Source organism: Sorex araneus, chromosome 2 (genome assembly GCF_027595985.1).
Source record: "Sorex araneus isolate mSorAra2 chromosome 2, mSorAra2.pri, whole genome shotgun sequence".
NCBI lineage: Eukaryota > Metazoa > Chordata > Mammalia > Eulipotyphla > Soricidae > Sorex > Sorex araneus.
This window is the reverse complement of record NC_073303.1, coordinates 199912127-199938700: the sequence shown is the minus strand read 5'-3', so window position 1 is coordinate 199938700 and position 26574 is coordinate 199912127. Positions and strand designations below refer to the sequence as shown.

Sequence of the window (26574 nt, the reverse complement as noted above, 5' to 3'; positions counted from 1 at the left end):
CCCTGCACCCCGTTCCTGGCTGGCCCACACCACCAAGGCCTCCTGTCCCTGCTCTGGCCACTGCGCAGGGAGGGGTGATGGGGGGGGCTGGCCACCACTCACTCAGCCCAGCACCCGAGCAGCTTTCCCCTCTCCCCCCCCCCCGCCCCCGTGTCCCCCAAGGGGCTGGAACTGCTGCAGGTTGCCCCCCCCCCACCCTATTACTGCTGCCCGCCCGTCCAGGACTTTCCCACATGGGCACTGACAACTCTCGGGTGTTCCCGGGAGAGCTGATGGCACCACTGACAGGACCAAACTGAGTCCTCGGTTTGGGGGGACACTGGCTGTCACTGAGGCAGGGGGAGCCCCTCGAAACACAGCACTGCACCCCCCACTAGCCCGGCAGAGTCAGACTGTGTCTTGCTGGAGCCATAACAGTGGGGAGGGCACTGGCCTTGCACGTGGCTGACCCAGGTTCAATCCCCGGCATCCCACAGGGTCCCCTGAGCACCACCAGGAGTGATTCTTGAGAGCAGAGCCAGGAGTGAGTCCTGAGCACTGTGGGTGTGACCCTCAGCTCTCTCCCCAACCAAAAAAATAAAAGCTCCTATTGGACTTGGGCTGGAGCGATAGCACAGCGGGTAGGGCATTTGCCTTGCATGCGGCCAACCCGGGTTTGATTCCTCTGTCCCTCTCGGAGAGCCCGGCAAGCTACCGAGAGTATCTCGCCCGCACGGCAGAGCCTGGCAAGATCCCAGTGGTGTACTCGATATGCCAAAAGCAGTAACAAGTCTCACAATGGAGACGTTACTGGTGCCCGCTCAAGCAAATCGATGAGCAATGGGACGACAGTGCTCCTGTTTGATTCACCATTGTTCTGTGGTGCTGGGAAACCACTTCACCCGCCTGGTGCTGCAGTGCGGGTCTACCCTCCACTCCCGCCTGGGAAGCAGGCCCGAGCAGCCAGGTTGTCTAAGTGGGGGGAGGCTCTGTGTGTGTGTGTGTTGGGGGGGGTGTGTTCCAGGACTGCCCCCAGCTCAGTGCTCATGCAGGGCGGGAACCCTAAGGACACGCACGGGCTTGGGCGACGAGTGTGGATGGAGCCAGGACGGGCCTCTCAGTAGCTGCGGCACGGCGGGGCGTGGCTCCTGTACCCCGGGGCTCCAGCGGGACTCAAGGGGGAGCGGAGGGGGTCCCCTCTAGTGCTCTCCGGCCGGGAGGGCGATGGCAGAGGCGTGGGCTGCTGACTCTCTCAGGCTTTACTCTGGCTGCTCCGCAAAGCCCGATCTGAGAACAAACGGACCCAGCTAGACCCCAGGTCTCAGCTGCAGTAAAACCTCAAGTCTCTGCCCCAGGAAAGGAACACAGGCCCGCGTGCTGCGGGCGCGGGGACGCCCCACGGCCAGTCCTTCCCCTCTCTGGCTCCGAGTCCATAAACTGCAAAGCCCCCACCTCCAGGCGGCTCTGTGGGAGGCTCTGGGTGCTCTGTCTGGGGGCGTCCACACCGGCCACGGCGGGAGGTCCTGTGGGTTCCGACGTGGGCCAGCGGGTCCGAGCCCCAGGGCTCCGTGTGGGCAGCTGGTCGCGGCCTCCTCACAGGTCCCGGCCAGGGCTGGCTGCGCCGCTGTGCTGCTCCTCCAGGCGGGGCCGCTTCTGCTCGGGACAAGTGTCCTGCGGCGGCGGCTCTGCGGGGGCAGCGGGCAGCCGTGAGGGGGCGGTGGGGCCGGGGGCTCGCCCAGGAAAGCCACCGGGGAAGGCCTGTGCAGTGCTCTGGGCCAGCTGAGAGTGTGTGTGTGTGTGTGTGTGTGTGTGTGTGTGTGTCCGGGTTAGGCCAGCTGAGAGTGTGTGTGTGTGTGTGTGTGTATGTGTGACCCCGGGTTAGGCCAGCTGAAAGTGTGTGTGTGTGTGTGTGTGTGTGTGTGTGTGTGTGTGTCCGGGCGTAGACCCCAGAGGTGCTGCGAAACATTCCCGCACTCAGGACAGCTCACCCCAAGGGCTGACCCGCGCCCCCGCCCCCCTCCCCAGGATGACTGCCCTGGTCTACACCTGTCCAGGGGCAGCTGGGGGTGGGCTCCCCACAGTGAACTCTCAGGAAGACCAGCCCCGGCCCATCAGGTGATGGCTTTGTGTGTGTGTGTGTATGTGTTGTGTCTCTATGTGTGTGTGTCTATATGTCTCTCTCTGTGTATATCTGTCTGTCTCTGTATGTGTCTATGTGTATCTCTCTGTGTGTCGCTGTGTGTGTCTGTGTGTGTATATCTGTGTGTCTGTGTCTGTGTGTCTCTATCTGTGTGTCTGTGTCTGTGTGTCTCTCTGTGTGTCTGTGTGTATCTGTGTGTGTCTCTGTGTATCTAGTGTGGGTGTCTGTGTGTGTTGGTGTATCTATGTCTGTGTATCTCTGTGTGTCTCTGTGTGTGTGTCTGGTGTATCTGTGTGTTTGTGTGTGTCTCTGTATCTCTGTGTGTCTGTGTGTGTGTCTGTGTGTATCTCTGTGTGTCTGTGTGTGTGTCTGTGTGTATCTCTGTATGTGTGTCTGTGTGTATCTGTGTGTGTCTCTGTGTGTGTGTGTCTGTGTCCATCTCTGTGTGTGTCTCTGTGTCCATCTCTGTGTGTATCTCTGTGTTACCTGGCTGTGCTGTCTCTGTGCAGGGGGGGTCCGGGGTACCCGCCGGCGCAGGCTCCTGTGGCGTGTCCGTCTTCAAGGGCACCAAGTTGATTCTCCTTGAGGAAACAGTTAAGGGGGCGGGGCGTGGGGGGCTGTTATCCCTGAGCTGCTCCTCCGTGCCGCCCAGCTCCCAAGGTGCCCGGAGCCATGGCCACAGCTCCCAGCGGCTCACGGGGCACAAGGCGGGAGCCAAGGTCCCCCCGTGTTTCCTGGCGTAAGTAAGCAGGGCCAGTGAGGAGGGCAGGCACCCCAGCACTGCCTGTCTCCCCGCTCTGAACCTCGGGTTCTGAGGACACTTCCCGCACGGTCCGGTCCAGATCAGGGTCTGTGTGGGGCAGCTGTCTGGACGGAGCCCGCCCTGCTTCTGAACGTGCCGTGCATGTCTCTGCGGAGGCGTCCTGGGTCCCTGGGAGCAACCCCCGAGGGGGGAGCAAGGTTCGGGGGCCTCAAAGGGCAGCGCTGCCGCCGGAACCCCATTTCCGCTTGGCCTAGGGACGCAGGCACTCGGCACAGAGAGCGGCGGGGAGAGGGGCTGTGGGCACACCCAGAAACGGGGCCCCCCAGACGAGAGAGCAAGGCAGGGTCTCGCGCTTACCGGGGCGTGGGCTTGCTCCAGGCCTGCAGTGTGTTCAGAGTGACCCTCCGTGGCGGCTGGCCTTTCGCCTGCTGACCGCTGGGCCGCAGGACCTTCTCCTCCGAGGGCCCCGGCAGGGAGCTCTTGGCAGCCGGGCCGGTGGCGGGAATATCCTTGGTCATTGCCGGGGCTGGAGACGGTTTTGTCTGAGGGGTGGTTGTGCAGGGGCTGCCGGGATCTTGGCTTCTGCTGCCGGGGGTCCCCTCCCCTGGCCTGGGTCCCGGGGAAGAGGCCTGGGGCGTCTGGCTCTTGGCTTTCTTGGCTGCCTCGGGAGTCCCCACGCTCAGGACCGGCTTCTCCTTCAGAGGGATCCCCAGCTCGTCCTTCTCGAAGGTGACGAAGGAACAGTAGCCGTCCGTGGAGGAGATGGCCAGGAAGGCCCCGTCGCTGGACCTAGTTCCCAAATCAAGGGACGTCACACTTGCACCCAGGTCTGGGGGATCACACTCACTCCTCATTAGAAAACGGGGGTTCGAGGGCCAGAGACAGTGATGTGTAAGACACTGGCTCTGCACGTGCCGGCCTGGGTGTGACCCCAGTACCCCACAGGGATCCCCAAACTCGCCAGAAATGATCCCTCGGCACACAGCCAAGAGTAAGCCATGAGCACTGCTGGATATGGCTCCAAACCCCCAAAACTAATCCATTAGCTAATCAATGAGCTTTAAGAGGGAGGCTGAGGGCTAGAGAGATGGTATAGCGGGTAGGAAACTTGCGCTGGGTCAGATCCCCGGCACCCCACGTAGTCTGAGTACCGCCCCAGTGAGCCCTGAGTGAAGAGCCAGGAGTAAGCTCTGGGCCCCCCCACTAGGTGTGAGCCCCCAAACACACATACAAATGGGGGTTCAAGCAAAATTCCAGGCTTATCTGGAGGCAAAGTCCAGGGAAAGATGAGACAAAGGGGCTCAGCCCTGCGCCCCCTGCCCCACCCCGCCTCACTACCTGCAAGTACTTCTCAACCTCTTCCCAAGGTGCCCACTTCCGGCCTTGCTTCCTTCCTGCACACCCCCTCCTGGGAACTGGCCCCCAGTCTCATTTCACGGTCCGCCATTCATGCAACTGTTGCACCCTCGGAATATCCTAAGAGCCCACAAGGGTCACAAATGCTGTCACTGTGCAGTCACCAGGCGGGTGAGGGGCAAATGCCCTGGGCCCAGACAAAGAGAGCAGGCGGGCTGCTGGGTGGGAGAGTGACACCCCAGGACCTGTGCAAAGCTCTGGATGCTGGCCCCACCCAGGGCAGTGGGGCGGGGGGTGGTGATGCCTGAAGATTTTCCCCCTGGAAGATCCGGGAGGACCCCAAATGGCCAGGGAGGTCCAGGGTGACCCTCAGCTCATGAGAATAAACCACCGACCCTCCGAGACATTCGGGTGGGCCTTTGGCCAGTGAGCAAACAGGGTTCACTCTGCCCCATTCGCTGCCAGCCTGGCCGGGCAGAGCCCCGCCCCTCCATAACTCCGCCCTCTCAGCAGCCCTGCCCCTCCATAACCCCGCCCTCCCAGCAACCCTGCCTCCCATCAGCCCCGCCCCTCCATAACCCCGCCTTCTCAGCAGCCCTGCCCCTCCATAACCCCGCCCTCCCAGCAGCCCCGCCCCTCCATAACCCCAACCCTCCCAGCAGCCCCGCCCCCCAGGGCCACCACTCACCAGGACACGTCGCTCAGCGTGTGGTAGTGAATATTGGACACGTAGCCGAAGGGGAAGGGCTGCTGGGTGTCGTAGAGGAGCACGGAGTCTTCGGTAGCCACGGCAAACACCAGGCGATAGGGCAAGGCGACCAGCTCTGGTCCCCGCTCCCCTGGCAGCCCCTCTGCCGGGACAGGTAAGAAAGTGAAACAGGCCCAAGGAACAAGCAGACACCCCACCCCGCAGGGCCCCTCTGCGGAGCCCATCCGACACGGGTTACCAGGGCCAGCTGACTGCTCCCACAGGAATTCCATTCATTTACTACTATTATGGGGTGTGGGGTACTTTTAGACTACATCTGGCAATGCTCGGGAGCTACTCCTGGCTCCAGATCACTGCCAGCAGTGCTCAGGGACCCCAGCACAGTGAGTTAAATCTATACCTAGATTTTATAGCCTACAGCATGAAGGGATGCCATCCACTGGTGCACAGATTTCAAGCTGCTTTAAGGGCTGGGGAGGTAACTCAAAGGAGGGAGCACAGGCCATGCAAGCGGGAAGCCCAGGTTTGATGCCCAGGACCTATGCCCTGGGATCCACCAGGTGTAGTCCCCAACCAAACCACCAGAAAGGAGTGGCTGTAATGACCAGGCCACGCACGGCCCCCACCCGGCTCGGAACAGCATTAGTCACCTGCTTCAGGCCCAGGTCTCCGCTCGAAGTAGACGGGACAGCAGCGGACGGCCAGCGTGGCTTTCCCCGGACATGGGAGGTGGGCGATGGGCCTAAGGGATGAATCGGCTTCAGGGAAGGGCAGTTTCTGCCCAAGAGCAAGAGTGGCAAGGCGAGCTCTCTCCCGGGGCGGGAGGGGGAACTACCTTCGGAGGTTCTTCCTGGAGAACACGTACGTCGTGTTGGTGACGTTCTCCCCGGACTCCACACAGCCAGCTGTGGGGACAGGCACGGCTTCATCAGCCCGGTCACTGCTCCTCTACGGACCACCGCCGGGCGCAGTCGCCATGGGGCAGAGCTGTGTTCCCTCCCCGGCTGGAGTGGGCCTTCACCCTGTCCGGGAGGGGCTCGGCCACAGTGGGAGCCCCGCCCACAGGAGCCCCCTGCCCGAGGCTCCAGCCAGTCCCTGCCAGGAAGCGCCATGGCCACTCCCGAATTCTGGACTTGGTAGCCAGAATCTGTGCACGCTGACACTGGGCCGTGCCCACAGGCCCTCGGGGGGTCTCCAGCTCCCCACTCCAGGAGGACGCTGCCACGCTCACCCCAGGATGTGGCCAGCAGGATGCGGGCACACTTGGCTCTGCCCGCTTCCAGTTCCTAGTTCCGTTTTCTGGCATTTGTTACCACCACGGAGAACGGTGAGGGCAGACACCCATCTGGAGCTTGATTTTTTTCCAACTAATTTGGTTTCTGCGGGGGGGTGGGGATAAGTGCTCAGAGCTTATTCCTGGTGGGATCTGGGGGACCTGAGGTGGTGCCGGGGATAGACCTTGGGCTGGCTGTGTGGAAGGCAAGCAATACCCTCTGAACTACCTCTCCAGCCCATCCATTAGTTACCACAGGCCTGGAATCATGGCTCTAGGCATGCAACACAAGTGTGCCTGCTACTTGAGTTTAATGAAACATTGTTTGGAGTTTAGCAAGCAACTTTAACAGATTTCTGCAACTCCTCCTTCTAGGTCCCGAGAACCTGGAAGGCCAGCAATGTCCCCAAATGCAACCCTGGTTATTTTACTGTTTTGTTTTGTATGCATACCTCTCGCAGTGCCCAGCAAGCTACCGAGAGTATCCTGCCCACACGGGCAGAGCCTGGCAAGCTCCCCGTGGCGTATTCGATATGCCAAAAACAGTAACGATAGGTCTCATTCCCCTGACCCTGAAAGAGCCTCCAATTGTTGGGAAAGATGAGTAAGGAGAGGCTGCTAAAATCTCAGGGCTGAGAGATGTTACTGGTGCCCTCTCGAGTAAATCGATGAACAACGGGATGACAGTGATACAGTTCTGGGGTCACACCTGGCAGTGCTCAGGACTTACGCCTGACTGTTCAGAGATCACTCCTGGCAGTGCTCTGGATGGGATGTCGGGGACGGAACTGAGAGAAGCAACCCCCCCCCGTGCAATCACTCTGCCGCCCCCACTCCTGACTATTTTTTAACACGTTGACGCCAGGTGGAGGAAATCTGTGCTAACTAAGGCACATCCGGTGTGAGCCACCAGTGTGGCACATGTGGACATCAACCTTGTAAAGCCTGATCCACACGCACACATGCTCCAGCACCGTCTGGACACAGAATGGGCAGTGAGCACCTGCAAGGCAGAGACCTCAGTCGTGCGGACAGAGCAGGGCTGCGTTAGGAAGAGAATTCACGGAGCGGCGGGACCCCGCGTAAGGGCAGCGCCTCCACAGCCCCTGAGCGCCCGGCGGGAGCAGAGCGGCCCTCTAGTCAGCGGCCCCCGCACAGTCCTGGGACAACTTCTTAAACTCCAAACTCAGGGCCAGAGAGAGCGCGAAGGGGAAGGTGCCTCCCTTGCATGCAGTCAGCCTGGATTCAATCCCCAGTACCCCAAATGGTCCCTGGGGCACCCAGGAGTGACCCCTGGGCAGAGCTAAGAATAAGGCCTGATCACCACTGAGTGTGGCCCAGACCCCCAAAGTAAAAAAAAAAAAAAAAAAAGGGGGGAAGTGGCTGGAGCGACAGGGCAACTTGCCTTGTTCGTGGCCAACTGGGGTACGGTCCCCTGTACCACATGAGTTCCTGAGCACTGCAAGGAGTGATCCCTGAGTGAAGAGCCAGGAGTAAGTCCTGAGCAAGGCCAGGTGGGACCCAAAACATGAAAAATTGTAAAATGAAAAATAGAAAAACTGTAAAAAGAAAAATAGAAACAAAAAGAGGGAAAAAAATACCCACAAGCCCAGGCTGCACCTTGTGACCCAGTGGCCTCTTGGGCCAGCCTGCACCGGCCTCTGAGGCACAGGGGGCACGTGGAGGGACGGAGCCGCCGCCCCTCGACACCTGGAGCCCCCCAGCACCCTGGAGCCTGGCAGACACACCTGGTGCGAGGAGTAACGTCCCATCGGGCGTGAAGCTGAGGCGGCGGAAGAAAGACTTCATGCTGTCATCATGAAACATGCGGTAAGTTCGGGCCTGTGGAAGAGGCAGGCATCAGCACGGTCTGAGCGTGCACACACAGATGCATGCATACATGTATAATCACACATGCACATACGCATGTTCACATGCACCCACACAAGCACACATGTGTAGACACATGCATAATCATACATATACATGCACATGCACCCACACGTACGAGCACGTGTTACACATACACATAATCATACACACATGCACGTCCATATGCACCCACACACTTGTACACTCAAATGCATGCACCCACATATGCATCTGCATGCACACATACACATGCATGCACACACAAGCCTACGCACATGCACACTCCATACACATCCATGTACACATGCACACATATGCACCCACACATGTACACACCGCACACACATGCACCAAACACACACTTGCACGTGCACACATATGCATGTGCACTCCACACGTGTCCATGTGCAAACATGTATGAACATGCATGCACCCACACACAAGCACACATGTACACATGTACCAAACACACTTGCATGTGCACACATGTCACAGGAACCCGCAGCCTGGCACCTCTTCAGGCCTCTTTTGGCTCCTCACTGACACAGACCCAGGGGCGGCTGAGCCCTGCCACCTGGTAAACTGGGGTGCATAGTGTGCTCAGAACACCAGGGGCCCCGTCAGCAAAGTCTGTGCTGGTGAACTGGTTTTCTACAGTTACTTCAGCAAACACCTGGGGGCCACCCACGGCCCCGTGTCCCCTGGCCTGGGTGCCTGGCCTGGTAACCAGACCAGGAAGCAGCAGCCCCAGCCCAGGGTCCTGCTTGTTTCGTGAGCAAACCTTCAGAACTCTTCATTGGCAGGGCGCCTTTGCTTATTTTATTACTACTGGGGGGCTCAGGGTTGTTCCGGAGGTGCTGGGGATGGGGTTGGGGCCTCCTGCATGCTCCTGCCGGCCCCGTGGATGCCTTTCACAGGGAAACAGGGCAGGGGACATAGATCAGGCGTGTCCCCTGCCTGTACAAGGCCCCGGTTTTGGTGCTGGGCACTGCCTGACCCCTGAACACTGCTGGGTGTGACTGCAGTGAACCCAGGCACCGCTAAGCCCAGATAGCGTCTGCATCACTGGCCCGAGCACTGTATCCTGAGCCAGTTGTCTGAGTTGTCTCCAGAAGCGGCCCCAGGTTTCCCAGGCACCCCCAAGTGAGCAAAGGGGAGACGCACCACCGCGACTCCTTCGAGCATGTGAGTGGGACAGCGCTTGCAGGCGAATGGACACTGGGCAAACGCTTAGCGTTTCGTTCCCAAGACCTCAGAGCCCCGAATCAGCCCCATGTCCAGACAAGCTCTGCTGACTGGGCCCGGGCGGTGCCTGCCCATCCATGGCTGTGCGTGTCCTGACCCCTGGCCCTAGCGTGCTCCCTCCCTGCTCAAGGCCCTGCCCCTGGGTGCTGTACACCCCCAAGCACTAGGGTCCTGGAGCTACATGCCTATTGCCCCAGGAGCAAAATCCCACTCAATGGCCCACGTCCCAGCCACCGGCTACCAGAGGCTGCTCTCCTCTCGCTCCGGTCACCACGGCCAGCGCCCTACACCCTAGGCTCCTGAGGGGGCTCCCCCTGAGCCAAGGGAAGCAGAATCTCCGGAGTGGGGCTCAGGACCCACCGTGTCTGTGCTTCCACGGCCCCAAGACGCAGCCAGGGCCGAAAAGCACTCCTTCCCACCGCCTGCGTGCCCGTCCCCACTCCACACAGCCCTGCACCCCCGGCCCCTCCCCCAACACACACCACTGAGGCCTGACTACCCAAGACGGAACCCTTATCCGAGCCAGGGGCAGAGCCCTCGGGACCAGGGGTTGGGCTGCAAGACCTGGGGGTCCCACCTCCCGAGTCTCCCCCAGGCCGGGTTGGAACGGCGTGCCCAATATCTGGTACCTCTCCTTCAGCCCCGATTCCAGACAGCATCTTGGAAATGTTGAAAGCCACACGCTTCTTCTGGGTGCTGTACACCCTCAGGATCCTGCCGAAAGAAGGAAGGGCAGACTTATGTCTTCCCACAGACATCAATCTATTCCTGGGGCTGGTGCCACAGTACAGCAGGGGTAGGGCGCTTGCCTTGCACCGGGGTTTGATCCCCTGAGCCCCGCCAGGAGTGATTCCTGAGCACAGAGCCAGAAAATATTCCCTGAGCACCGGCGAGTATGGTCCAAAATTCAAAATCAATAAATAAACCATCTATTCCCCAAACAGAAGACAGTCTCAGAGTGCTTCAGTGCCAAGCACGTGCAAAGCCCTGCAAGGCCAGCCTTGCGTGAGGTGGACAGGCCTCCCGGGTTCATTCTCTCCTGGACCTTTCTGCTTCTCGCCCAACAGGCACCCTGGGCCTGGCCTGACATTCTGGCGGGAGTCCGGGATGGTGCAGGCCTGTGGGCTGGCACCAGTCATCTCACCGCAGGATTTGCAGGAGTAAGGGAAACACCAGCAGAATCTGTACCAGGCCTCCGACTAGGCCACCTCATCCCGGCTGCCTGGATAAGAAACGTGGATCAGAACATCACCGGAAGCGGGCAGAAGAGCGCGTGGAAAGGAATCTGGACTCTTCCATGCTGCAGGCCCAGCTGAGATGACATCTGCTATATCAAAGGCAGCCGAGGGCTGGAGCAATAGCACAGAGGATAGGGCGTTTGCCTTGCACGCAGCCAACCCGGGTTCGATTCCCAGCATCCCAAATGGTCCTCCAAGCATCGCCAGGAGTTATTCCTGAGTTCATGAGCCAGGAGTAACCCTTGTGCATTGCTGGGTGTGACCCCCCCAAAAAAAAGGCAGCAGAGTCTCCAAGAGGACTCCAGATGGATGAGAAATATGCCTGGTACCTCTGGCTTTAAAAAGCTCTCTGGGGGCTGGAGCAATAGCACAGCGGGTAGGGCGTTTGCCTTGCACGCGGCCGACCCGGGTTTGATTCCCAGCATCCCATATGGTCCCCTGAGCACCGCCAGGAGTAACTCCTGAGTGCATGAGCCAGGAATAACCCCTGTGCATCGCTGGGTATGACCCAAAAAAAAAAAAAAAAAAGCTCTCTGTCCCAGCAACACAGCTGAACGCAATTCCACTATACACACAGCAATGAGTCGTCCTTGAAAAGAAGACAATACCCACTTAAAAGGAGTTGATAGAAATCACTGTAGCATTAAACTATATAATAAAAAAGTGGAAGAGTCCAGTGCCCCATGAGGTACTTCTTTTGTCATATTTATGATTTTTTTCCTCAAAGGTCTCCCAAGATCCTCAAAATCCAAAGCCTGTCCTAGAACTCATCCACTCATTCAATACCCACCGAGTACTAAGTATGCGTGAGGCCTAGTTTATAATGTTACCCTTGTGCTCGAGAGTAACAGGGAAACAAAACGCTCCCCAGGAAACCGAGAACGGGAGATTCAAACCTGGATGCCGGCCGTAGCAGCAGAGCTGGGACCCAAACACCTGGGCCGGACACATCGAGCAAACGCAGACGTACCTGTCACAGCTCAGGGTAGCGATGTACTGGCCCAGAGGGTCCCAGGCCACTCCCTGGACGTAACTTTTATGTTCGTTGAAGATGGAGATCTTCTGTCCTATCGAGAGCACACAGGCATGACCCAAGGGCAGCCAGGGTTCCGGGTCCCACCCTCGGGGAACCCCCACAGCGCGCTACCTTTGCTGATGTCCCAGACGATGGCCGTGTTGTCCACAGACGCCGAGGCCATTAAGTTGCCATCTGCGGCCCAGCATATGTCACAGACGTCCTCTAAGTGACCCCTGGAATCCAAAGAGGAAAAGGGAAGTGGGGGCGGGGGGCTGGGAGCAACTCCCGCCTCAGGAAGAGACACGTGCTCCAAGAGAAGACTGCACACTGAAGGGGAGCACGGAGAGTCCTACTGCCCCCCGATACTATGTCTCGAAGGGTGATTCTGTTTAACTCAGAACCATGTTATAGCCGCAAGGAAGAAAATCCAATATAATTGTGCTTTCAGACTTAAGCACTTTTGGGGTATTTTGTGGGGGGGGGGTCTAACCCAACAGTGTCCAGGACTTACTCCCAGCTATGTGCTCAGGGGTCACTCCTGGAGAGGCTCAAGGACTACATGGGCTGCCGGGATTCAACCCTGGTCAACCTGGTGCAAGGCAAGCACCTGCTATGCATTATACTGTCTCTCTAGCCCCTCACAGTTCTTTAAAAAAAAAGGGGGCCATGTCCTCCATATAATACAGTTCTAGGGACCAAACTCAGGGGCTCACACATGTCAGGCATGTGCTCTGCTAACTGAACTATCTCCCTGGTCCGTGTTTTCTTCTTTAAAGATGTTTTGGGGGGGCTGGAGCAATAGCACAGTGGGTAAGGCGTTTGCCTTGCAAGCAGCTGACCCAGGTTCGATTCCCAGCATCCCATATGGTTCCCTGAGCACTGCCAAAAGTAATTCCTGAGTACAGAGCCAGGAGCAACCCCTGTGCATCGCCAGGTGTGACCCAAAAAGGAAAAAAAAAAGTTTTGGGGGACTGGAGCGATAGCACAGCGGGTAAGGTGTTTGTCTTGCACTCGGCCAACCCGGGTTTGATTCCCAGCATCCCATATGGTTCCCCGAGCACCGCCAGGGGTAATTCCTGAGTGCAGAGCCAGGAGTAACCCCTGTGCATTGCCAAAAAGATAAAAAACAAAAAAGTTTTTGGTGGGCCAGAGAAATAGAAAAGCGAGTAGGGTGTTTGCCTGGCACATGGCCAAACTGGATTACTGGATTTGATCCCTGGCATCCCATATGATCCCTGAGCTCAGAGCCTGGATCAGAGGCTGGAGTGAGCTGCACATCACCAGGAATAACCCCTGCTGCAAAAAAAAAAAAAAAAAAAAAAAGTTTTGGTCTGGCTTTAAGAGACACTGGGATGAAGGGCCGGGGCCAGGCCTGGTGGTGTGAGAGGTTTCTGGTGGTGCTCAGGGGGCCAATGTGGTAGAGGGGATCAAAAAGGGTCAGCCATGTGCACGCAAAGCACCGTCCCTGCCGTCCTCTCTCCAGCCTCATCTGCTCTCCTTTCTCCTTCTTCATAGTGTTGCATGACGGGCGGCACACACTGGACTGCAGATGACACACCTGCCTGGGACCCCACAGAGCAGCGGCACCCGGGGGCAACTCACGAGGCGCTGTCCCCTAGGACTGCTGCCTCCGGCCCCGCGCCCGCCTGGGCCCACGCCCCGCCTTGTACCTCAGGGTTTTTATCACTGTCCAGTTCTCCTTGTTGAGCTGGGCGTCATCGTCATCCGGGAAGGCGACCTGGTCCGGCTCCTTGCTGTCGTTCAGCTTCCACAGCAGGATGACAGCATCTGCAGGGGGAGTCGAGGCGCCACTCAGAGTTCACGCGGGGCCAGAGGGCCCGGGGCCACCCCTGACTGCTGAGCATCGATCGGGACAGGAAGTCAGGTCTGCAGCCCCGTGGGCGCCTCGCTAGGCCACAGCCCCCGGGAGAGTGTCCAGGCTGACCAAGCCACTACACACACAAACCTGGTTTCTCCTCTGACTGGCATAGAAGCAAAGTGACCACCAGTGTGGGCAAGTGGCTCCCAGCGGGGAGTCCAGCAGTGGCGTCACTTGGTCTTGATGCCGGGCTGGCAGCACATTCCCGGGGGCTGCAGGAATGCTGGGCCCAGAGGCAGCAGGCGCCCGGCCAGCACGTGGCACAGGTTGGTAGCGACGCAGATACAGCAGATACCCCAGCCCATAGTCGGGGTCCTCTGACTCCCTCCAATCCCCGCCCCATACACACCACACACACACACACACACACACACACACACACACACACACACACACACACACACACACACACACACACACACACACACACACCACACATTGGGATTGAACCCAGGTCAATGGCATGCCCCACTTGCTAGAGGTTGGTAGCGACGCAGATACAGCAGATACCCCAGCCCGCAGTCAGGGTCCTCTGACTCCCTCCAACGCCCCCCCCCCATACACATGCACACACACACACACACACACACACACACGGGATTGAACCCAGGTCAACGGCATGCCCCACCTGCTACTGGCATGCCCCACCTACTACTCGGGGTCCTCTGACTCCCTCCAACGCACCCCCCCCAAACACACACTAGGGATTGAACCCAGGTCAACGGCATGCCCCACTACTCAGGGCCCTCTGACTCCCTCCAATGCCCCCCCCACCCATACACACACACACACACACACACACACACACACACACACACACACACACACACACACACACAGGGATTGAACCCAGGTCAACAGCATGCCCCACCTGCTACTCTATCTCTCCAGCCCTTTTTTGGGGTTTCTCTGTTTTTTTCCGGGGTGGGGCCCACGCCCAGCAGTAGCAGGGGCTCCTCCCAGCTCTTCTCAGGGGGGATTCATGCCATGCCAGGGACCCAACCGGGTCCTCCATCATGCAAATCATGTGCCCAGCCTGCTGAGCTTTCTCTCCAGCCCTGACATGCACTTTCCTCGGGGACACGAGGAATCTTAAGGAAAGGCCACAAACACTCACCATCTCCCCCCGAGGCGAGAATGTCCCCGTTTGGAGAGAAGCGCACCACGTTGACGGCCTTGGTGTGGCGGGCGAGATTGGACAGAAATTCCACAATGGCCTTCCCGTCGGGCCCTTTCTCAACCTTCCAGATCTGTGGGTGCCACAACATAAACATGCTCAGTCAGCACTGCCCAAACAGCACTGGGCAGTTTCCCGAACAAGGACTGGCTTTCCTTCTGGAATGAAAACAAAGGAAATAACTTCTGTCTGAAACCTAGACCAGTACCCCCAGAGGCCGACCTACCCCCACCCCTCCATTACCGGGGCAAAGAGTTCCCCAGCAGGAACCTGGCCCAGGAGTCTGGGTTAACTCGCCCCTGGTTCCATCAGTTTGGGGAGCACTGACGCCACGACAGCTCTCTGTTGCTTTCGTGGCTAGACCCAGGGGATTAATTCTGGTCTGAGTTGCTGAGATTCAATCTGCACTTTTTATTTCTCTCTGTCTTTCTGCAGTACAGCTGCTGTTGACAGGAGCTTCTTTTATTTTTAGCAGAAAGCTCCATGTGTGCTTTAGGGGAGCACACCCCACCAGCAGTGCTCGGTGGTGACTCCAGCGGTGACTTCAGGCGACCGGGTGGTGCTGGGGACGGAACCCGGGCCTGTTGCACTCCAAGCCTGTGCTCAGCCCAGGGCTTTCTCTCTCTGGCACAGTCTGAAAGCTGCTTCCAAGCCTTCCTCTGGCCCCGGCCCCCACTTTACCCTCACGGTGCTGTCAACCCCGGCGGACGCCAGGCGGTGGATTGTCCCGGCTGTTTCATGCTGGAAGTCCAGGCTGTAAATGGGCTCCTTATTGTGCCAGGCGATCTCACAGGTGATGACTTTCATCCTGGCCACGAAGGCGCTGTAGGGGCCAGGAAACAAAGGCCCAGGAGCCCTTCTTTTCCCAAAGTTAGAAGAAACCTACAAAGGAGGGGGTTAGATTAACTTGGCTGCAGGTAAGTCTGGTGACTGTTTGAAAGGCGCCCCTCCCCGACCCCACCAGGCAGTGAAGTTACCCTCAAGGAGCTGGACAGATGGGGGTCAGGGACTGGCTACGTATGCCACTGGTCAGGTCCTATTCCTGGCACCACACAGGGATGGATGCCAGGAGTGATGGATGAGCAGCGAGCATGGAGTGAGCCCGGAGTGTGTGGCTCAAATCCCCAGATAAGCAGGTCAACCAGATGTGCTCCTGCAAGCACTTTAACCTGGTGGTGTGTGTGTGTGTGTGTGTGTGTGTGTGTGTGTGTGTGTGTGTGTGTGACCCCCAGGCATCACAATAACAACAAACAGAAAGGGATGGGGGTGGGAGTGGGGGATGCAAGGGGGAACAATAAGAAAGTTCACGGGGGTCCCGAGCGCGGCCTGGAGTGATCCCTGTGTGCAGAGCCAGGAGCAAGCCAGGTGTGGTCCAAACAACGAATTAAAAAGGTTTAGTTCCCCAAAGTCCGCTAGAAACACCCAGACCCGCTCAGGGGATGGGGTGCGGGTGCGCCGGGCGGGGAGGGGTCGCGGCGGGGGTCCAGTGAACGCGACGGGGGCACTGGCCAGGGGCGGGGCGGGGCGGCAGGGCCGCGGCTCCCGCGTCCCCGCGCTCGGCCCCGGAAGCAGGACGGCCAGAGGGGAGGCCGCGCGGGGCCGGGCCCTGCGCCGAGCACCGGCCTCGGAACGCGCGCAGCCCCGGAGCCACCCCGGGTCCCCGCCCTCAGCGACGGCCTCTTGCCACGATCAGCCTTACCCGGAGAGCCCCGGGGAGACGCCGGGTCCCGCGCCCAGGAGGCCGAACCTGCAGAGCCGCGGCCGGTCACCCGCGCCGCCCGCTCCTGCAGCCGCGCGCAGTTTCCCGCGCTCCGTAAGCCCCGCCCCGGATGGGCGTGGCCTCCGCCGCCCCGCGCCTCCGTGTGGGCGGAAGTCCCTGTGGCTCCGCCTCCTTGGGAGGGGCCGCCATAGCCCTGCCTCTATATGGGCGGTGCAGCAATAGCCCCGCCTCCGTGTGGACAGGGATAAATGTGGCTCCGCCTCTGTGTGGGTGGGCGGGGTATTTATGCCCCTCCCCCCACCTCACCTAGGACAGTTTCAAGGGACCGCAGAGAAGTGTGGACCAGAGCTGACGGGTGGTTCATGAATTCCCTGCCAGACCGTGAGAGAACGGATTCATTCATATCACTTCTTCCCTCTGGAATTTCTTCTTTGAGGTGTAGCTAGAGTCTTTTCATTGGAATGGTTAGAGGAGAGGACAGTAGGCAGACCCAAACTTTGCATGTGTGCGACCCCTATTTGATACCTGTTACCGCAAGACCCCAAGGAGCACAGTCGCGCCCCGCCAGGATAGTAGGTAGGCAGGCCAAGTTTAGCGTGGCACAACCCACCCTCTGGACGCAGCTTCAGAGGACTCCCACCCCCAATTTCTTGTGAAATTTGTATGGACTGAGCCCAGCAATGTAGTAAAACCTATGCATGTGAGGGATAGACTAGTGGACATGAGGTGGCCTTGGACTTGTCTTCAGGGTATTTAAAAGAAATGGAAGATGGCCTTCCAGGGTCTGAGCCCCCAGCACCGCCCAGAAGGTGCAACTCTAAAACATGCAATAGCAGTTCTTTGAGATCTGCAATCTGTTTCAGAATGGACTGTAGTTTCAAAGTAATGGAATATGATGCAAACCTGGTCAGGCATACAATGCACTGCACTGTCACGCACTGTCATCCCGTTGCTCATCGATCTGCTCGAGCAGGCACCAGTAACATCTCCATTGTGAGACTTGTTGTTACTGTTTTTGGCATATCGAATACGCCACGGGTAGCTTGCCAGGCTCTGCCGTGCAGGTGGGATACTCTCGGTAGCTTGCTGGGCTCTCCGAGAGGGACGGAGGAATTGAACCCGGTTGGCACGTGCAAAGCAAACGCCCTACCCGCTGTGCTATCGCTCCAGTCATACAATAATATATATAAAATATACTTACATGTTTATAACATAAATAAAAATAAGTTATATAAAAACAGTAAACAAGTAAGCTTTGGCTGGAGGGTTGAGAAGCTTGCCTTGCATGCACTGGCCAGGTTGGATCCCCGGAACAGCATATGGTCCTAAGAACCACTAGGAGTGACTCCTGAGCATTTTTTACTTCTGGGGAAGTAAAATATATATAAGGTTAAAAGGAGCTTAAAAGGGGCCAGGCTCGGGGCCACCTCAGGTGGGAAAAGGCCGCCGCCTTTTCCCCCTGGCAGCTCAGGCCACCGTCTTCCAGAGGCCAATGGACAGACAGGTTTGGGCCCACAGTGAGGCACGCAGGGCCTCACGGGATGGGGGTGCGGCTGGCCCTTTCCTCCCCCGCCCCAACGAGACCCCGAGTGGCCACCCACGAACGGCCTCTCCGGCTCCTGATGGAGTTGCTGAACGGCCATGATCCCATAGACTCAGAACCCAGTGGCTTCTGGCAGAAATCCCTTCAGATTTAATTAAAATTCCTGGGGCTGGAGAGATAGCACAGCGTCGAGGGCATTTGCCTTGCACGCAGCCGACCCGAGTTCAATTCCCAGCATCCCATATGGTCACCCAAGCACCACCAGGAGTAATTCCCGAGTGCAGAGCCAGGAGTAACCCCTGTGCATCGCTGGGTATGACCCAGAAAGAAAAAAAAATTCCAGAATTCCAAAATCATATGCTATTCATAATCAGCAATAGAAAACAAAGTGTCTAGTGTTGCCTTTTCGGCAGATCTAAGAGCTGGGGAAAAATCTCAATTAACAATGGTGCGTCTGGTGTCAAAATATTGAATGTAATCAAAGTAGAGAGTAATGTGGAAAGTATCTGCCACACAGGTAGGGGGAGGGTATGGGATGGGGGCATCCTGGGGTTTTTGGTGGTGGAAAATGTTCACTGGTGAAGGGACGGGTGTTTATCATTGCATCATTGTATGACCTAGGCTTAAACTTGAAAGCTTTGTAACTGCTCTCACAGTGATTCAATAAATTAATTTTTAAAAAAGGGGGGGCAGAAAGATAGTACAGGGAGGTTAGGCCCAGCCTGCTAGGATTCAACCCAGGCTGCTAGGAGCCCACCCACCCCAAAATAAAAAAACAAAACCCAAACACAACTAAGTGCTTCTACATATCTTTGAGGGAGATGGCATGTTGTATTCCGAGGCGTAAAGAAGCTTGGAAAGGAGCAAGTGTTCAGGCAGACTTTGGAGGAGTAGCTCTGGGAAACGGGCATGCAAACTCTAAAACTCAGGAGTGAGGTCGAGTAGAGAGCACACGCCTTGCATGTGTGAGGCCCTGAGTGCGATGCCCGGCTCCGCAAACAAAAACCCTCCCTGTTGGCAACAGGAGAAGATGAGTGAACCCATGAACCGTGAGCCTGAAGCCTGGGGGTGTGGTGAGCAGGTCAGGTGACAAGAGCGTATGAAGAGGAGAGAGGAGGAATTTGGTGGAGACTTCAGATTTTGCACCAAGCTGAACAAGAACGCTCTATTTCAGTGACTGATTACAATCCTCGGGGCTGGGAATGACCCAGCGGACTAGAGCACATGCCTTGCATGTAGGAGGCCAAGGTTCAATCCTCAGCTCAGTTGGCTGTCATCCAAAACCAATTTTTTTTTTCTTTGCAAAGGTTGGGGGACTTCTTGCACCATACCAAATAGTACTCAGGGACCACTCCTGGTGTCCTGGTGTCCTGGTGCCGTCTGGGGGAACCACATGGGGTGCTGGGGACAGAATCTGGGTTAGCCACATGCAAGGCTGATTCCTAACCCATGCCATCTTTCTCCAGCCCCCAAGTACAATTCTCAACCAAGCCTCAGTGTACGCTACACTAGTTTGGATCCCAACATTAGCTTTAGCAGGATTACATTGAGAGGACGAATGTTATTTGGTCACCCAAGAACTTTTGTTTCTTGGGAACGACACCCGTATTTAAGGATCACTCCTGGTGGTGCTAGGGAGCCATGAGTAGTGTAGATTAAACCAGGGTCAGATACCTGCAAGGCAAGTGCCTTAACCCTTGTACTCCCTCGCCAACTATTCCCAAGAAGTTTGATTAATTTTTTTGTATTTACTGTTGGTGACTATTCCTGGTGGTGCTCAGTGGACCATGTGGTGCTAGGGATTCAAAGCAAATTCAGCAAGAGGCAAATCACTGTCACTGTCGTCCTGTTGCTCATCGATTTGCTCGAGCGAGCACCAGTAACGTCTCCATTGTAAGACTTGTAACTGTTTTGGCATATTGAATACGCCACAGGTAGCTTGCCAGGCTCTCCAAGAGAGATGGAGTAATTGAACCCCGGCTGCCCATATACACGGCAAATGCCTTACCCACTGTGCTATCACTCCAGCCCAAGAGGCAAATCAAGTTCCCTAAAAGATCTCTCTGGTCTCAAGAGCTTTCATAGAGTGAAAAGTAACATAAACAACAAATGGGGAGTAAGTCTAGAAAGATAGCTCCAAGCGCTGAGTGCATACTCTGCATGAAGCCCTCGTTCCATCCCCGGCACTGCATGACCCTCTGAGCATACCAGGAGCAACCTGTACCCCAGAAAGATGCACCAGGAGTAGGGCCTAAGAGCCAGTGGGCGTGGCCCAGAAGCCAAAATAAATTAATAAATAAACCAAATAAAAATAGAAGGGGGAATATATTGTAGTTTGACCTGGGATACAGTTCTGTGATATAACACAAGGTTTCTACCCATAAGGTTCTGGGTTTGATTCCTGAAGTGCATGCATGCACGCAAACACACATGCACATTTTCTGAACCTACTTTGCTATAATGTCCTATGCATGAAAGCTCTGGAAAAAACAGCTGAAGCTGCCAGGGTGATAGAACAATGAGTGGGATGTTTGCTTGTGTGTGGACGACTCTTGTTTGAGCCCCAGTATCCCATATGATCCCCCAAGCAACAAGAGTAATTCCTGTGTACAGAGCCAGGAGTAACCCCTGAGCACCGCTGAGTGTGGCCCAACCCCCCAAAAAACCAACCAAATACTATGGAGAGTAACATGCTGAGTGAAATGAGTCAGAAAGAGAGGGACAGACATCGAATGACTGCACTCGTTTGGGGAATATGAAATAACATAGTACGAGACTTAACACCCAAGGAGAGTAGAGGCAAGGGTTAGGAGGATTGTTCCATGGTTGGCAGCCGGCCTCGTGAGCTGGGGGAGAAGGCAGCTGGGATAGACGGGGTCACTAAGGCAATGATGGTTGGAGGGATTGCTCGGGATAGGAGATGTGTGCTGAAAGTAAATAAAGGACCAAACATGATGGCCTCTCAGTATCTGTACTGCAAACCATAATGCCAAAAGTAGAGAGAAAGAAGGAAAGTGCCTGTCATAGAGGCAGGGGGTGGGGTGGGGTGGGGGTGGCGGGGGGGGGGTGGATACTGGGGACATTGGTGGTGGAAAATGTGCACTGATGGAGGGATGGGTGATCGTTGTGTTGTATGACTGAAACTCAATCATAAAAGCCTTGTAACTGTATCTATGGTGACTTAGTAAAATTTAAGAAACAAACAACAACAAAATAACACAGCTGTGGTCAGAACACTTACCAGTAAGACATTCAAAATATAAAGTGAGTGAAAAAAACCTAAGAGGCCAATAAATGGTTTAGTGGCTAGTGCCTGCCTTTCTGGGGTTGGAGTGACAGCAGAATGGGGTCAGATGCTTGCCCTGCACATGGCAGACTTGAGTTCAATCCCTGGCACTCATACAGTCCCCAGAGCATGGCTAGGAGTGATCCCTAAGCACAGAGTCAAAACTAAGCCCTGAATATCTCCGGGTGTGACTCTGTAGCACTGTCATCCCGTTGTTTTTTTTTTTTGTTTTGCTCGAGCAGGCACCAGGAAGAGCAGGCACCAGTAACGTCTCCTTTGTGAGACTTGTTGTTACTGTTATTTGCATATGGAATACACCACAGGGAGCTTGCCAGGCTCTGCCAGGCTCTGCCGTGCGGGCGGGATACTCTCGGTAGCTTGCCAGGCTCTCGAGAGGGATGGAGGAATAGAACCCGGGTCGGTCTCGTGCAAGGCAAACACCCTGCCCACTGTGCTATCACTCCAGTCCAGGGTGTGACTCTATAAATATAATAGAATCAAGTGCCTGCCTTTCACACCCATGAGGCCATGAGATCAACTCCCGGAGCAGCCCAGGTGAGAGGAGCCCAGTGCCAGCACCATTTGCTGTTTCTGGCCTCACCAACAGCCAGGTGTGTGCAAGCACTCCAACTAAAGGATGTGACCCAGCAAGCTCCACCTAACAAGGACCACACCCAGCAAGTGTGCCATTTCTGGTCAATTTCAGCCTCCTCCAAAGAGGGAGGGAAAATGGGGAAACTGACGATAGAAATTTGAAGTTTGGGGGCCAGAGTGAACGTACAGTGGGTAGGGATTTGTCTTGCACGCAGCTGACCCAGGTTCGATCCCCGGCATCCCAAACAGTGCCCTGAGCACCAACAGGATGCTCTGAGTGCAGAGCCAGGAGTAATCCCTGAGCATAGCCAGGTGTGACCCAATAGAGTGCGCCTGCCCTTCGAGGTCTACGGAAGCCTAATCTGCTGTACCTGATCTAAAGGGGGGGCCTTTGAGAGGGTAAGTTAGTTGACGGGGAGAAGACCCCTGAGGAGGGGACGAAGAGGCCTTCCCCACCTCCAGGGTGGAACCGATCACTGGTGCCTTGCTCTTGGACTTCCCAGACTCCATACTGGGAAGAATAAAATGTTTCTACAGCCATGCTCGTCTGATTTTTTTTTTTTTCTTTTTGGGTCACACCTGGCGATGCACGGGGATTACTCCTGGCTCATGCACTCAGGAATTACTCCAGGCAGTGCTCGGGGACCATATGGGATGCTGGGACTCGAACCTGGGTTGGCCACGTGCATAGCAAACGCCTTATCTGCTGTGCTATCGCTCCAGCCCTCATTTATGACATTTTTGTTACAAAAGCTCCAAGTCACAGGTACTTCAGGGAAATTACATGAATTCACAATTTATTCTTAGTAGATAGAATGCACATAAACTAACTTGTGATTCCCTTTATTCTTTTGCGGGGGGGGGTGCAGAAGGCAGGGCTTGGGGCCATACTGGACACGGCTCAGGGACCATGCAGTGCCAGTGCCACCAGGATCAAACGGTTTTCCTGGCACCTGTTTCTCTTTAAATGGTGACTCCAAACTCCATGATTGCACGCATGGAGCTATTTCACCTGTACAGGGACGGTTTGATTTTACTGAAACTGTCCCCTTTGGTCTTGACTTTCTCCCCATGGCACTGTAGATGGCTAAGATATATGAAAACACATTTGCCCTGAGCCGAAGAAATGGTAGCTGCCATTTTTCTTGTTTATCACTTAGCAAAAGTATAGAATGAAAAAAACTTTTTAATTTTTTGGTTTGGGGCCACACTGGGCAGTGCTTGGGGGCATGGGGCAGTACCAGGCCAAGCCAGGGCTTCCCACATGGGGCCACAGCAGGGGGGGCTCTTGCGTGGCATGCAAGTACGGTCCCCCGAGCCAGCCAGTAGTGAGAAAGGCCCTGAGTACCAACCAAGTGTAGAGCACCCCCTACCAGGCCCCTTGCAAAAAAAAACCAGAGCAAACATTATATATTTACATATTCTTATGTAAATGGAGAAAGGGTGAATAAATATATAAATAAATATAAATAAGAGTGCACTATAAATAAGTAATCCCTATTTACATATTCTTCTAAATAGAATATGTAATTACTATCGTAAGATGAGCTCAACCTTAAGGTATAACAAACAGTTTTAGGTTTCAAAACATAATTCTTTGGTGGTGCCAGGAATTGAACCAAAGTCCTCATACACGCAAATCGAGCACTCTACCACTGAGTTACACCCCCCAAGTATTTGAACATAGAATTCTTTAAGAGCAATATCTGAAGAGATAGCCATACTTATCTTTATTTTATTACAAGATACTTTAAAATTTGGGCAGGTACAATTATGACAGAAAACCAGCTTCTTTCCAAAAATACACTTTCAATTACTTTATCAAGCAAATAAAGACAATCTTCATTTATTTGCTTTTTTAGACATTAATGTGCAGTAAAAATTTAATATTGTATATGACAGACATGAAATTAGGCATACATACAAAAGGAACACGTACTGAATGTTCAGAAACAAAAGTAAAAATAAATAGCAATGATAAAACTTTGAAAAAATAATGCACATTTTAGTTGTGGAAAATATGGTTCTTAAGTATATATACAGTTATACTTAATAGAAAGCCATCTCTTTAAAATTGCACAAAACATGGGACCAATAAAGCATACTTTTTATGGCATGTAATACTTATCATCCTAGGGCAGTTTGTTGCTTAACTCCAGGATATAAAACACTTAGATCTGTAATATAATAAAAGGTATGCAGTATTGTTCGAGAAAGATTGTCTTCCTCAACTCACGTTAAATTATCCTGTAGTAATCCTACAAAAGGCTGTACAGGAAATTTCACAAAAAGAAATATTAAACAATTACAGTGCCCACTCCACGCTGACTCAGCAGCCAAAAATGGGTTTCAAAGCAAATGTGGTGGGGCAGCTAATAAGTATGGTGCCTTATTAATATATTATTTTTGCAGTGCCAGGGATCAAACCCAGGGCCTCACACATGCAAGGCATGAACTGCACTGGTGACCCATGGTCCCTGCCCTTATACTTCTTTTAAATACCGAAACTCCTTGATTTATTCCATAGAAACACTTTGTATTCAAACATGATTGGCAATCTCAGCACAAGAAAAACCCTGACAAAATTCATGGGAGTCAATTTCAGCTTACCTTATTTTCATGAATAAATTATTTCAGGAGACAGGAATTGATAGAAATCAAACATCAATGCTTAATCCAATTAAAACTTATCTTATCAGGAGTTAATACATTTTTTTAAAAATCCTGCTTAAAACACCTCTGTAAGAAAATCAAAAGTAACATTTCCATTTGCATTTATGGCACAGCCCTCAAGTCGGAGAAAAATACACTTTGGGGAACCAGAAAAGATTGCACATAGGTTACAGGCAACCTGGAAAGTTCTTGGTGAAAAACACAAGTCCTCTAGGGTAATAAAAAAATATGTGCAAACTTATTTACAAATATTTACATTTTTAAACAGAAAGAGTTAGCGCTTCAGCTGCCCAATACCGATGATTCATAGATATTTCAAAGGGTGTGGTGACAATACGCCCACTACACTCGTGGACATATCAGAGTGCATAGAATAGTAGAGGTGTGGTTCTTCAGCCTGATACCTATCAGAACTATGTAGAAAAAAAATCTTCCTTTACATTTTGAAAGCTGTACAACCAAAAAGTATTGAGCAAATGTTTTTATTATCTTGCATAAAACAGATGTTAAGTACTACTTATTTCACTCATTTGTTCCACAACTTGTCCTAAAATCTCATCAACAACATCAACATCGTAATTCACTTGCTGAAGGTCGAGATCAGGTACAATCATGGCCAGCAGTTGTCCTACATTAACGCGAAGAGATCGAAGTTTGAGGCTGTAAGTAAAAACAGGACAAACATTAGTTAAGCATGATGGCTCAATCTTCATGTAACCTTGAAAATTTAAATGGACCTTCAAATCTCTATAGGGTAACACCATTAAAGTAAACTTCTAGAATATAATAATTCATCTAATAATCTAAAGCATAAGAAATTCAGTAATATTTATCTATTAAAATTAAACAAAAAAATTTAAGCTGGTGCTCTATTTGGTTCCAACTAATAAAATTTTAACTTGAGACCAGAGAAATTTAGGAACTGATAAAATATAAGCTATCAGTATGTTTTCTTGACTGGGCCTTGGGATCCAGGAACTCATCTACCAAGACTGCACCACCCACTCCAACTCTAAGCTACTTCTGGCGCTCCTTCGCAGTCTGCGACAGTTCTCACTTAGAAAACAGTAGTGAAATAGGGTATGTAGCAACAGGACAGCAGATAGGGCGTTTGCCTTGCATGGGGCTAACCCAGGTTCAATTCTCAGCATCCCATATGGTCCCTCTACTCCACCAGGAGTAAACTCTGAAACTGAAACGATAGTGAAATAATAAGAACGTTGATCTATAAATATCTCTTTGAATTGAGCTTTCTTTTGAGTGAAAATACTGATTCCTGAAAATTTTGCAATATCTACAGAAGTATTAAGGGGGGTGGGGGGAATGGTTCTGTATTCAAGTCCACGTATAAAGCATTTGAGCTCAGAGTTGGGAGATAGTCCCACTGTACTCTCTCCACTCCACTTCAAGCTTTATACACAGATTCTAATCTACAAATTAGGATGTTTAGCCTGGCCAGAGAGAGAATTCAGAGTAGGAAGCTTGCACAGAGCTAGTAGTAAGACCTGAGCACTGAAGGTACGGCTCCAAAACCAAAACAAATAAAATATAATTAAAATGGTTCAGCCATATTGGAAAGTAAAGAGAGGTCCATGACATAGCTCAAAGGATTCGAGCAGATGTTTTGCATGTGGAAGCCAGGTTCATACATAGCCGAAATACTACAGTTTCATACTACACGGGTTGATGGTGCTTGCCTGGCAGTCCCCTAGTCACTGGTGTGACCCAACTTTCCCTCCCAAAATACTAGGGGCTTGAGGGTGCATGCTTCACAGGCGGCCAACAGTTTGGCCCTGACACTACTTCATCCCTTGCGCATCACTGGCTACCTTGAGGCCTTCTGAGTTCCGCCTAGGTGCCCCAGGTAATGCCCAGAGCCGCAGGGCCCTTGCACTAAACTGCCAGCCCAGGTGGCCAAAAGAGCTGGAAGGGGCCCCTGCTCTCCCAAGACCACAGCACTTGGGAAGCCCCACCAGAGAAAAAAACAAAACAAAACACCGTAACTGAGTACTTTACATTCTTGCTTTTCATGCAGAAATTAAAAATCTAGCATGCATTTTGCACTTAAAGCATACTTCAATTCAGACCAGATTTCAAGTGTCACAGTCA

At 53.9% G+C, this 26574-nt stretch overlaps 2 protein-coding genes across 4 annotated transcripts in view; both read right to left on the bottom strand.

Moving 5' to 3' along the window:
* Window positions 1–1435: 1435 nt before the first annotated feature.
* On the bottom strand, window positions 1436–16456 carry CHAF1B (chromatin assembly factor 1 subunit B). The gene is made up of 14 exons (XM_055128462.1): window positions 16349–16456; window positions 15331–15531; window positions 14590–14722; window positions 13264–13381; window positions 11723–11826; window positions 11546–11642; window positions 9967–10051; window positions 7969–8062; window positions 5783–5852; window positions 5598–5689; window positions 4927–5089; window positions 3240–3671; window positions 2606–2700; window positions 1436–1664 (listed from the first exon to the last, which is right to left on the bottom strand). Exons 2-14 carry the CDS (start codon window positions 15454–15456, stop codon window positions 1573–1575), a joined length of 1701 nt encoding a protein of 566 aa, XP_054984437.1. The 5' UTR covers window positions 15457–15531; window positions 16349–16456; the 3' UTR covers window positions 1436–1572.
* A 7043-nt stretch (window positions 16457–23499) lies between these two features.
* The window catches only part of MORC3 (MORC family CW-type zinc finger 3), a 51514-nt gene continuing 48439 nt past the window's right edge, over window positions 23500–26574 (bottom strand). For all 3 annotated transcript variants that reach the window (XM_055128168.1, XM_055128167.1, XM_055128169.1), the window contains one exon: window positions 23500–25125. In XM_055128168.1, the coding sequence (XP_054984143.1) occupies window positions 24972–25125 (154 nt within the window). In that variant the 3' untranslated portion in view covers window positions 23500–24971. The remainder of the gene's footprint in view (window positions 25126–26574) is intronic.